Genomic DNA, 13,332 nt, shown 5'->3' with positions numbered 1-13,332 from the left:
ACACAACAGAGATATAGCAGCACAGAAGTTTGAGATGCATTTTTAAAAGGTAGCAGGTTAATTAAAACACCTCTGTATGTTATCAGCACACATTTCATCTGCCCGCTAAGCAAGCTAGCTATTTGAGGGCTGCATGACCCATGTGATGACACAAAATTCTGAACCCCCGCTGACGCGACTCTGACTTACTCAAGGGCTCAGGGTTCTATAATAGATGCTATGGTGTTATCATGTTGCCTGGCAACCAGATACCAACAGGCTATAATGACCCATTTTTAGCATTTACGCAGCTTTAACACCTTTAAAAAAACAAAAGAAACATTGTTTCAGTTTTATTTCACACCAGTAACATCTCATTTCTAGCCACAAAACCTTAACTATGAATGATCTTATTATGTTACCTAGCAACCAACTAACAACAAACTAAAATCACAGAGTAAAACAAAATACTATAGTCAAAACATATACAGTGCATGCATTTATGTAGTAAGGAAATCTAACACATTTTGCCACAGGTGTCAGGTACATTGTTTTTTGTCTCTAAATGTAGTCATCACTTAGGTGAGACAAAGGCCTGATGTTTGAAGCGTGTCTTCAATAGAATCACGTGGGACTCTGGGTTGTAGGATCTTCTTTGGAGTGTGAAATAACTTTGCCACTCTTCCATTTTCTGCTGATTAGACCCTGTTACCTCCTGTTCCTTGGACAGTTGTTCTTCGTGAGTACAAAGACTATCAGAACAGTATGTCCTTGTCATGAGCTCTGCATGGAGGCACCAGTCTTGCTTATTACTTCTTTATGTGAAAACAACAAAAAAAGGAAAAAAAAGTGGAAAAAAGGAAAAACTGGAAAGGAGTCAAGGCTGAAGCAGAGAGACACCCTCTGATTATGGCAGTTAGAGCTTATTGTATGTGGGGGAAAGGTAGTGATTGAGGTGGGGGCAAGTCCTTGGAAGTCAGAGCTGGAGTGACTGAATGAAAACAATGACAGTTATGATGAGGTCTTCTTGATGTGGCCTCTGTGCTGAGCCAGCAGGGCCAGAGATGGAGCTGTGGGAGAGGGCAAAAGAGTCTCCTGTGGAGACACTGATCAAATGCGGTGTTCAGAATAGCAATGTCGTACAAAGAAAGGACAAATACAGATATAGCCTTTGGTCTGAGTTTCAGGAAAGAGGGAAAAGAAAGAAAAGGAAATGCCAGACAGCAAAAAGGTTTGTGTATGACGATGTTCCTTTAAGACAGTGAAAAAGCAAGATGTATTTGTAAAATTATAAAGCCATTTCTGGGTTTTCGATTTGTTGCTATCTTTCGTTGTGCTGCACTCATGTACACACTCAGTTCAATCATAGAAAAACTTCAGTCTTCTTTGTAGGTTCAGTCTGGGTTAAATCATTTTCTTCTCCCAAGTCGCCAAGGTTGCAGCAAAGCATGGCCATTTCACTGTTTATTCAGCTGTTGTTCAGATGTGATTCTTTTCACTTCAGCCGATTTCCAACTCTTAGTTGCGATTAATGAGTATTAATATTTTTTGGCTGTCTTTTCTGATTGTGCATTGGGGTTTCATTTCATTTCAGTTAGATTACCCATTAGAGGGCACTCTTTATCCTTATACCCTTAAGCCATATCACCATAATGCTTTCTCCCCTTTTCAAATCTTTCATCTTTGTTTTTCAACCATCATTTTATTCATTTGGTGCTATATCCCTCTTACTGGATCTTCTATTCTTGCTGCTTTTGTCACTGTCTTACCCCCTCCCTGTTTAGAGCCTTTCCCTTTTTTTTCTCTTTATCTTACTCCCCATCATGCCATAAGGACTCTCTCCACCAGCTCTCCATTCAACCAAATGTCGGCATTCATCACATCATCCAGGAACAGCTCAACATGGCTACAGAAATGGAATGTAATATGCAGCTTCTATGTAATTTTTCACAACTGAAAAAAAAAATCCTGAAATGAAATGAGATGAAATGGTAGCAGTGTGGGACTCCTCAGACAAACTCTTATAAAAAATACATCTTATCAGCATTTCCAGATATAAATCCATGAGGTAACTGTAGACTCTTCTTTGTAGTCTGAGCTAAAGGAAAATAACCCATCAGAAGACTAATAACATTTTGTTTCTTTCAATTAAATATGCATTGCCATGATTTTAGATCTCATTTTTATTTTTCACTGGTTTCTGCTGCAAAATCACTGAATGTGTCACATATGTGTAATCTACAGTCTGTGGGACACAGTGGAGAAGTTATTATTCTGCTGACCATTTTAATAGTTTGTGAGCAAGTGAAAGAGAACTGTGAAATTTCTCTAAAATAATTTTCTTGTTGTTAAACCAATGTGGGTTTGATACAATGTAGAATTTAATAAAATTTGTAATTTTAGACCAGTTATACTAAATTTCTAAGATAATTTATATATAAGAATATTATGGGGGAAGGAATCCTGAAAGTTGAACTGAAAAGCTTCCACAGAATTTTTTTTTAAAGTAAAAATAATACTTGATGCACTATGATAGTGTCATTAAATTCCAGAATTAACACAGAGGGGCGTTTAATTGAAATGGAGCAAATTTTGAAAGCTAGCTCAGATTGATCATTTTAGCTGCCCAACATAAATACACATCATGAAAACACCTCTCTAACGCTTATGTGATAAATAATTTCAAACATGCTGTCTGACAGAAATATTACATTTTTAATACACACAAGTACCCACGTTATTTATGTTCTTTATTTGATTTTGTTGCTGATATCATTTATTTCTTGTAGAAAGTCACATTTACTTTAGATGAATAACATCCTGCTGCTTCTATCAACAATTTCACAATCAATAAACATTAATGACCAGGTTCCACTATGAGCCCATTCCACGGTGCTATAAGTTAATCAAATAAAAGTTTAAAGAACCTTGGAGGTTCTTTATGATGTTTGCTAGCAACCTCTAATCTGACCTTCATGGTCTCGAGTGTAATCATTGTTTTACAGCTTGTCGTAAACTCTCTGAATTTATTTTCATAAAGGCATTCCTTGATTTTTGGACATTGACAGTGCTACGCCTGTCTCCCCTAGAGTGCTTTTGACTTGGTTAGATGCTGTGAAGTTGTTTTTCTTAACCATGGAAATAATTCTGTCATCATGCACTTTCCTTGTCTTCTCTGGTCTTTCAGGCCTTTGGTGTTGAAAGTGCATTCCTTCTTTTTAACAGTGTCTGTCTCTATCTGATGGGTTTATTTGGGGTTTTCCCTCACTTGCACCAATATGTCTTTTTACATTACACTGTAAAGCTATTAAATTCAAATTCAACACTTTTAATTAAACTCAGATATTATGTCTCCTTCATTTGTCATGAAATTACTGTCCCATTAATGTTAAACCTCTGAAAACAAGGGAGTGTTTATAAAAGAAAAATGCTGTAAATGCCATGCTAAATTTTTGTAAAAGCTCCTTGAATTAAAGATGAAAGTCTGCACGTCACTCACATATTGATTGTTTGATTTACTGTCCACTATGACGGTGTACAGAGGAAAAACTACAAAAAGTGTGTCTTTGTCCCAAACATTATGCAGGGCACTGTAGATTTGTATGTCAACTGTGATTTTTTTCAGCAATCATGGTCAGGATTTAAAAAGAAAACAGTGATCTAAACTTAGTTGAAGGATAGGTTTTGTATTTGGTTTTATGGACAGAAAGATTTGTCCAGTGAGAAAAAAAGCTTGCATTTGTTCACAGATATTGGTTGATAATAAAAAAGGCCAACACCACTAAAGGCTCGTTGTGTCTTTACGCAGTTTTAAACAATAAAGCTATTTAAGTACAACTGTTTAATAGTCCACTGTGTCAGTTTCAAGGAGTGCCTTTCACAAGCGTGAAACGGACACGCGTGCAGTTGCAGTAAGTTGTAGTAAGCTGAGGTACCAGCAGACAGAGATATTTTGTTTGAAGCCAACTTAAAAATAATCATGAGAAAATACTTTAAAGGACATTACTGACACATTTACATGTAAATAAATATCTTAATTTAAATGAGCCCAGAAGGTACTTCCTTGGTTCCTCCCGACTTCTTAGCTTTAAATCTATTATCTCCGCCTGCTGGTAATGCAACCTCAGCATGCGTGTCTATTTCTTTCTTTCAAGAGACGAGGCATGGCACTATTTTTTGTTTTTTGATAGCAGACTGCTCGCTTACTCATTGGCTCCACTTGCTGTTGGCCATATTTGAACCATGCTTGGTATATTGCAAATTAGAATAACTGTGTTCATGAAGTTGCATGTTTTCATATAGCGTGCTTTCAAAGCACGTCGTCAATTTTTTGTCTTTCATGTCTGGCCACATGTCTCTTTTTAGATGTTTGGGATACGTGCTGACTTCACAAGACTCATTCCTAAAAACGCAACACTCAGCCGTAGCTTACAAATCTGGATACATGGAAGTTATAAACACAGTTTGATGTGTCCAAGGCCTGACGTGTGAGCTTTGTGGCTTTCAAGTGTTTTTTATTCTGCATTCTTTCAACAAAAAATAGAGGAAAATATGGCAAAAAATATGTATGTCAAGGTTGTCTTTGAATAGCAAGGTAGGAATTAAACATTGCATCGCATCAACAAGACCACTTTCATTGTGAGATAAAACCCATCAAGCTGTTATTGAGCACATACAGTGTGAGGATAAAAGAACAATAACATGTAATGAAGCAACACTTCTTTCCTTATCTTCACATCAAAAAGCATGGGCTGAGACAAAGCACACCGCTTGCATCATTAAAGCAAATTTTCATCATGTGAACAGTGAATTAACTCATTTCAACATGACCTCTGAATTAATTAACATACAATTAACACAATTAAATCATAGGCATTACATAGAAGGTCCACATAAAGTCCATATAAATATAGATGTCTTCAAGTGACTGTGGATATGACGAAAGGTTATTAACACCATGCAGGCAATCCTTTGATAATTTAACAGTAAAAGTTTATTAAATAGAACCTAAAAGCTTTACATTAACTCACGTGTGACTATGTTATATATGAAACATTTACCACATGCATGAGTCCTACACAGCGTTAGATTTGACAATAGGACATCATAATAATGGTGAGCAAATATACTATGTAAAAGGATGGCATACACATAGAGCTCAGTGGGAAATCTGCTAACCTAGGTTTTTCTGTATATAATAGACATGATATGCCACTGGCACATCCTTGGGCATTTCCTGAAGCAAATGCAAGCTCAGTGAAATATATTTTGGAGCTCTTAATGATTCTTAGAAAAACAGTGTCTACCTCATTGCCATTTAGATGTTGCTGCATTCATCATAAAGTCGTTCAAAAGAGCATCTTATCTTAAACATTTTCAAGGGTACTTTTTGCCAGACTGTTGAAACAAAGGGAACGAATGTGGCTGTAATCTGCTTTTTTTCTTTTTTTGCAGGTGTGTCTATCTCTGTGGTCCCTCGAGATGAGAGGAACTCAAATGCATTCTGAAGAGTTCTTTTATTTCTCCTGTAATGAGCCGATAGCTAGTGGGTAGCTGTTGTCTCCTGCTGTGTCTTATTCTGTATTGATAGTTTCCCTTTCAAACACACCTCATCCACCCCCTGTGGCCTGCAGTGCTAGGTTTCCACTGTGCTTCATAGTTTGCTTGACACTAACTCTAATCTTTAGACGCCGCAAGCAAAGCTGCAGAGATCCCTTTTCAAAAGACAAGGGCAGGTTGTCTTGATAGAATATGACATACTGTATGTCTGAAAATAGGTTCCTGTTATGTTGATATGACTCTTCCCGAGGCACTCAATTGACAACCCACAGCGGGTGACCACCGATTAATCTCTCCACCAAACTGACATTCAACCAGCAGTCTGGCAAAAGGACTCTTCAGATGGGTATCGAAGAGTGAGAATTAGTGAAGAGAAAGCCAGTGAATGCTAATATTGTTTCTGCCCAGGGTTCAGCACTACAAGTAAAGTGATACCATGCCATATGCAAAAGGAAAATCTATTTCTTTTCTCTTTTCTCTCTTTTTTTTTTTTTGCATTAGTGATATGCTGCATATGTTCAGTGTTGCTCAGCTCTGTTCATAACTGCAGGATTGTCATTGTTCAGACGGAAACCTTACTCATTATCCTGGCTAGAAACAAACAAGGATTAACAAAAAGGCCTGTTTTACAGAAGAACAGCTAATCTTCCAATTATATCTTATCCACATTTTGTCTTTACAGAAAATGTTATCAGTTGTGGGTTGGGTGCTAATTAGAACTAATTAGTTTCCTCCATCCAAAATTGGAAACAACACAGTATTAGACAAAGCCCGACTAAAAGTAAAACGCTGTGTGAAAACTGATTTGCCCTGAAACCCCAGGCATGCGTGTGGCTGCGGGGACTCAATTTGATTTTGTTCCTTTGGAATAGATCGGTTTATAAACCTGAGCTGACCTGGCTATTAGTAAGGAGTACAACGTTTATTTATTTATTTATTCATTCATTCATTTTTATTACTATTGGTGATATGTACTCCATCTAGCAGGAGTAATTAACAAAGGTGCATTAGCCTAATGAGTCCCCTTGCTGAACCTCATGAGAAAAATTAAGTCTGCTGGGTCTGTGGTATACTTCACCTTCATCTTTGTGGAGCTGGTGGGAGACCTTATTGATTATCTCCTGCTGTTTCTCTCAAGTCTAAGAAAGCCCCATCAAGGAAGTATCCAGCTCCAGCCTACCTTATTAAGGTTCAAAGAAGTGAAGCGTTTTATGTTGTCTCAAAGGAGCGACAAATAAATTCCGATGGCATATAGTTTTTTCTTTTTCTATTTAACTTCAACGTGCACATTGTCTCACCCAAACTTACTGACAGAAAAAAATTAAAAAAAAATATTATATTAAGTTTAGTATGGTTAATAGAAATTAGAATTAGAGATTAAACCCTCGTTGTTTTAAAGTAAGTACTAGTTGTTAAAAAGGAAGCTAAACAAGTATTGCAATCATCCACAGCAAAGAGATTACATGAAAGCTTCCCAATTCTATGCTCATTATAGGGATATACAATGGGCAGAGGTAATAGCACAACATTTAAACAAAAATTTAAACTTTCATTAACATTATGCTGCAGTCACACTAGGAAAAACAGTGGTTATAAGCCACAGCATGACCAAAATTATTTTAACTGTGTGCCTTGGAAATGGTTGCTTCAAAGATGGGAACGAGGCACTGGCAGTCAGCTGCTGTCTTCAAAGCTTTAAAATGGTGATAAATCAGCAATAAGATGGAATCAGACTGCTATCAATGGCAAATACATACAGTCTACATACACAGAAATTCACATTAAATGCTTAAATTTAAAGTCCAGCCACGCCGGCCAGCAAAGTCCAAAAATACCGATATATTTGCTGCACGATCCTGCTTGAACTGCAGAGTATGAACACGGTGTCAACACAGATGCTCGGCAACTTTATTGTATAGGAATTGAACCAGAACACAGCCAGCTGGACACCAGCTGAGTTGAGTCCCCTATTGCAAAGAGATGCATAATAGATAAGTTGCAGTCATTAGTGCAGACTGACGAAGGTTGATTTTTGGCAGTCTGTCTGCGTTTAGAAAATTGACTGCTATTATTTGCAAACTTTTAGTGTTTTTGTGTTTTTTTAGTTTTATTGTTTTTTGTTTTTGTGTGTATATTGTGTTTGGTTGTTTTTGTGTCTCTGTATGGACAGACTGCAAATCAATTTCCCACTGGGGACAATAAAGTTACCACTGACCACCACTGACCATTGAGATATTTGCAGACAGGTTTCCTTCCACCAGGCGACCTGTCCAATCGCCTTGCAATTGTAAATGTTTACCACAGCTACTTTCAGCAATCAGTCTTTGACAAATTCAGTGCAAACATTGGGCAACTACTGTTTTTTCCTATTTTTACTCTAGTGTGACTGAAACATTATAGACTGTTAGGTAAAAATAACAAGAAAATAAGAAATTTTAAAAAGTGTTTCTTTTCTTTCGTTTGTGGCCTGCCTATGTCTACACTGTCTTTAACTCTAATTCTCCATGTCTTTCCCAAGAAGCAAAAAATAAACAAAAACAACTTTCAAACAAAACCCAATGTACACAAAGAAGACCACCCTAATATGTCACCTAATTGTTCGCTAATAATGCCATAAATCATTGTGACAATGACAGCTAGTCCCAATTACAAATATCACGGTTGGCCTAGTCCTCTATCAAGCTTTGTTTTCCTTATACACCATATTGTGCATGAATCACAATGTTAATTTAATGCCAGAGTCATAGGTCATTTAAGAATGCATAATAGTGCATCTTTTGACGAGCTGATGAAATGGTAGATGTATTTAACAAATATATTATACTTACTAAAAAGCTAAAATCAAAAGCTAAAATAAAAGTTCCATGGTTTCAGTAATCTTAACCCTTTCCTGTTACGGTATAACATTCATGTTTTTTTTTTCTATTCATAACTTTAATACATTGAGGAAATTTCTCCAAGTGTCTTGGCCTTTAAGATGAACTGGTTAGTCTTTTGTCACTATAGGTCAAAGATCAATGTCAGCGTGACTTCAGAACATGAGCTCATGATCATCCTTCCACACCTTTCCAATAGTAACAACAGCGCAAAAACAATTTCTAAACAATATGAAGACCATCCTTCTACAGTGAACAAGATTATTCGAAAGGGAAAAATACTGAAGATAGTTGCCAGTCTTCCCAGGAGTGGACATCACAATAAATTTAAACTAGGTTTGCAAAAGTTGCATCTGAACAAACTACAAGACTTCTGGAACAGTGTCCTCTGCACAGACGAGACCCAAATGGAGACGTTCGGCCATAATAAACAGCATCACATTTGGTGAAAACCAACCACAGCATATCAACACGAATACCTCATTAAGTCAGTCATTAAGTCAACCATGAACCACTCTGTATACCAAATTATTATAATTTGAGGCCATCTGTCTGACAGCTAAAGCGTAGACAAAGTTGGAATATACAACAGAAAATTATCCCAAATTCAGCAGTAAATGGCTAAAAAAACACATCAAAGTGTTATAATGACCAATCTAAAGCTCACAACTCAACCCAGTTGAAATGCTGTGGCAGCACTTTCAGAGAGTGGCCCATTCATTCATTCAGAAAACAATTACTCCAACTTATTTCTGCTGAAGGTGGTTCTACAAACTACTCAATCATGGGGTGTACTTAATTTTTCAGACACTGCTTTTGAATTTTTCTTTGCTCATCTTTCCAAATTTTACAACCTGGTTGTAAGATTATTTGATTTATTATGTCATGACATGTAAAGCCTTTAAACTTAAAGACTTGAAAGAAGTTGTACCCCTTTGATTTCATTGACTAACTGTAAAGTTTATATTCTATGCAGCACATCACTGTAAGATCTGAGTTTTGTATTGCATATTGGAACCACATGTTGTTGGGTTCTTCTTTCGAAAAAAAAGTTCTCTGAGCCCAAACTATGCACCTTGTAAAGACCTGGCCTTGCTGCAACCTATCCTTTGTGATTTCCTTTTTTCCTCCGCACTGCAACATTTATATTCTAGTTGCATCAGAATGTCAGCAGCGACAGCTATTTAGCATTATATTTGAATGCCTTTAAAAGGACCCCTTCAAAGGAGCACAGGCATGGTAACAGGGAATAGAACAAATAGCAGATGGTGTTGAAACTCCATGTTCACAACAGGGGGTGTTGCAAATCGTCATCCTTCATTAATGCTGTGGACAGTAATTTGATGGCGGAGTGTGTTTCACATACATCCTTCATCATAGGGTATAATGCAAACTACACAATAGACAGATATGTGTATATTAAGACTGAAAGGGTTCAGTCATTATGGATGCAGTGATGGAAGCCCTCCTAGCCAGAAAGGTTATTATCTGCTTTGAAGACATGAAAGGATGGGCTGCAAGCTCAACAAAATCAATTTATTAGGGGGAGTAATTGATGAGGCTTCAGCAGATCCACGTGGTAATTTTTTAAAGTCGCTCTATAGTTAGTCATGCAGCAAGTCCAGAAATGATTTTAACACCCAGGTGTCAGTTGTTGAATATCTGGTCAGACTGCGACACCACACAGACAAACTCGATTGAAGCTTTATGTGACTCCACTAATGGATTGCAAGGCATTGCTTCATCCAGATATTTTATTATGTTACAGCTGACTCGACTGTGATTGATATATTCAATAATGGGAATGCATCTAACTGAAAATAATTCAGTTGAAAAAGAAAACCCTTGCTCAGATCTATGGAATTAATTGTTGAAAATGTAGAACAATTGATTGAGTGGCTTGAAATTAAATAAGGGATGAGCGATACACAAATAGTTTATTGTAGGTGTTGCAGAAGCACCGATCTCATGGAAAGGAGGCAGACATCTAATTAACTGGCTGTGGGAGCAGTTCTGCCATTGTTGTGTTTGGGGTGAGTTTAAAGACACCTACTGCGTCGCCCTTGCCCTCTGATATTTAATCAATAAATAATCTGCTTCTGGATCTATGCTACCAAATCTCCATTTATCACTCACTGATCTCCACTGTGTCATTCGGTAAATTTATGGGACAGCATGCTAAACTACTGCTGTGGTGAAAATTCATCACAGATCCTCATGTTCTTTGTTAGACTCATTATTTACCTTCATTTCCAAAAACCTGTCTCTCTCTGTATACAATATCAGTGCTATGGATTTTTATCAAGCACACATATGTTAGAATCACACACACACACAGAATAAGCATCCTTCCTCATTGTCTTTCCTCAAAAGTCTCATTGTTCTGCATCATCTGCTTGTCTCTTGACCTTATCTCTGTTGAACAAAGCAACAGTACACTCATGCATCCTGTCACCAAGTGCTACACATAATTGGACTGTTAGATTCACCACCTATGCTGATCTTATTGGGTTTACTGTGTTCTTTCGTTCCCCGTCTCCCGCGCTTTATCACTTGTTCTCACCTCCTCTCCTTTTAAACCAATATACCCTGTCCTCTCTCATTGCCCTTAACACATTTAATCCTCTCCTTCTCTTTGTTGTTCTCGTCTCTTCTCTGCATATAGATCCGTGTCACTAGGCAGTGGGAGGTACTGACAGGAGCAGGATTCAGAGGTCATTTTACAAGTGTATCTGCTAATTAAGAAAACGATAATGTATCATTTTAGAGGGAAATGGTGTGAACACACAATTCAGCCCTTCATTTCATCTTGTGTCCCTCCCTCTAGTTCAGTGTTGGTTCCCTTTCAAAACTGCTCGAAAAACACTTGATCGCTTCCATTTCCATGGACACAGGCGTCTCTTCTTACCAGCATTAGCATGTTACAAAGAACGAGCACCACTTGGACAAATCCACACAATTTTCTCGTGCTGGAGATGACATTTAATTCCACACGTAGTGTTCTTGCTGTATCTGTTTTCACCAATTATTACACTTAGTGACCTTAAAGTAAGGTCTCTGAGAATCAAAATAATTTCCACGTGTCGAGAAACATTAAGAGCCAATATGTATCTCTATTCAATCTGTTGTGCAGTAAAGTCATTTGAGGTGTAGGACCACTGCCACTTTGTTGATCGAAGGATGAATATTTGGACATAGATGAGTTAGTGCATATATTCAAGGACGGAACGATTTTATGAGATTGTAGATTTGCCTCGGTGAAAAATATCAATTTTAAAGGCTGTATTTTTCAAGTTCAAGCAGTCCCTTCGCTCATTTTTTGTATCTGTTGCATTAGTCAGGGCTTGTTTTCCAACCAGGGAATAAAAGTAACTCTTTCCCTGCTCTAGAGCTTCAAAGTCTTCTGTCTTGCTTCTACTCATTGTCATTCTTCTTCTTTCCAGTCCATACCTCCACCTTTAAAGGTTCACTTCTACCTGCTACCTGACCTTAGCTGTGTTAAAATTCAGAGGCTGCATCCTTCTGACCGGACTTCGGAGGACCCACGTAGCCCGCTAAGGCCAGGTCCTCTAAAGGCCGGTTAGGCCGGAAGTGAGCGTCAGTGAAATTAGATGGGCTAGCCTTCAGATTTGCGTCATCAGCTGTATCATTGGAGTTTAATAAACTCAGTCATCTTCTCATTGCTATCTAAAATAGAACAGGTATCCTTGAATTTACGCCAGGACACTGGCATAAATTCTCGACCATCTCACACTTCTGTTTAATCAGTTTTCCGTTTGACGTTTATTCAGCTGTAATCTCAGCCAAACTGATTTACTGACAAACAAACAAAAACAGTGAAAAGAAACAAACAACAACATTTTTAACGTATCTAAGTGACATATATCATGTTTAACGTGAGTAGCGAAGGACTGCGAGGGGGTTTGAAAATGATGTGCCCGAAGTTCGGTGTTCTTGCAAGCTGGGGGGTAACAGACATCTCCGAAAGCATCTGAGCACTTTTGGAAATATGTGACATCTTGATAAACTGAGCAGATAAAGTTTACACAGCTACGTTCTAGCCTCAAAATATCTTAAAAGTTTATGGATGTGACCCAGAAAGAGTAATAAGAGTGATATTAAAACTAAGTAGCTGCCGCCATTGTTGAAAAGTGAAATTGGCTGGGCAACACCATGAATTCTGGGATATGCTGGGCCATGAAGGATACACCAACCCATCTTTCAAATGTGGGGAAAAAGAGGCCGCATTTGGAGCAGTCAACGAATTTGGACAGCGTCCGTCGCGTCGCTGTGACGTAATCGGCCTACAAATGCGGTCTCAGGAGGATGCAGGCTCTGAATTTGGACACAGCTAATATCTGCCAACCTGTAAATCACTATAGCAAAGAAGAAGGAGCTCAGAGTTAATCCATGACTTAATCTTACCTCTACCTTAGACCCATTAGTCACTAAAACTGCACAAACCATCACTGTCTCCCTGTCTTCGAACACATACTGCACCATTTTCGCATACTGGGGGGCGATTGTGGCTCAAGAGTTGGCAGTTCGTCTTCTAATCGGAAGGTTGCTGGTTCGAGCCCCGGCTCCGACAGTCTCGGTCGTTGTGTCCTTGGGAAAGACACTTCACCCGTTGCCTACCGGTGGCGCCAGTGTCCGGCAGCCTCGTCTCTGTCAGTGCGCCCCAGGGCAGCTGTGGCTACAATGTAGCTTGCCATCACCAGTGTATGAATGTGTGTGTGAATGTGTGTGTGAATGGGTGGATGACTGAATGTAGTGTAAAGCGCTTTGGGGTCCTTAGGGACTAAGTAAAGCGCTATACAAATACAGGCCATTTACCATTTACTTTTCCACCACTCCTGACTTATGCGCTACCAAAGTTCCTTTCTTGACAAAGAGACAGTGAATCTAATTCTGAGCT

The 13,332-nt window shown here is 38.3% G+C and overlaps 1 protein-coding gene across 1 annotated transcript in view; it reads right to left on the bottom strand.

Moving 5' to 3' along the window:
- LOC309694750 (ryanodine receptor 3-like) overlaps positions 1 to 12,917 on the bottom strand; it is a gene marked incomplete at its 5' end in the record, with an annotated part of 70,897 nt that extends 57,980 nt beyond the window's left edge. The window contains one exon of the mRNA XM_082514958.1: positions 12,840 to 12,917. Within this exon, the coding sequence (XP_082371084.1) occupies positions 12,840 to 12,917 (78 nt within the window). The remainder of the gene's footprint in view (positions 1 to 12,839) is intronic.
- Between the last annotated feature and the right edge of the window lie 415 nt (positions 12,918 to 13,332).

This window comes from Aulonocara stuartgranti (genome assembly GCF_965226115.1).
Source record: "Aulonocara stuartgranti genome assembly, chromosome: 18".
Lineage (NCBI taxonomy): Eukaryota > Metazoa > Chordata > Actinopteri > Cichliformes > Cichlidae > Aulonocara > Aulonocara stuartgranti.
This window is presented reverse-complemented; position numbering and strand designations above follow the sequence as displayed.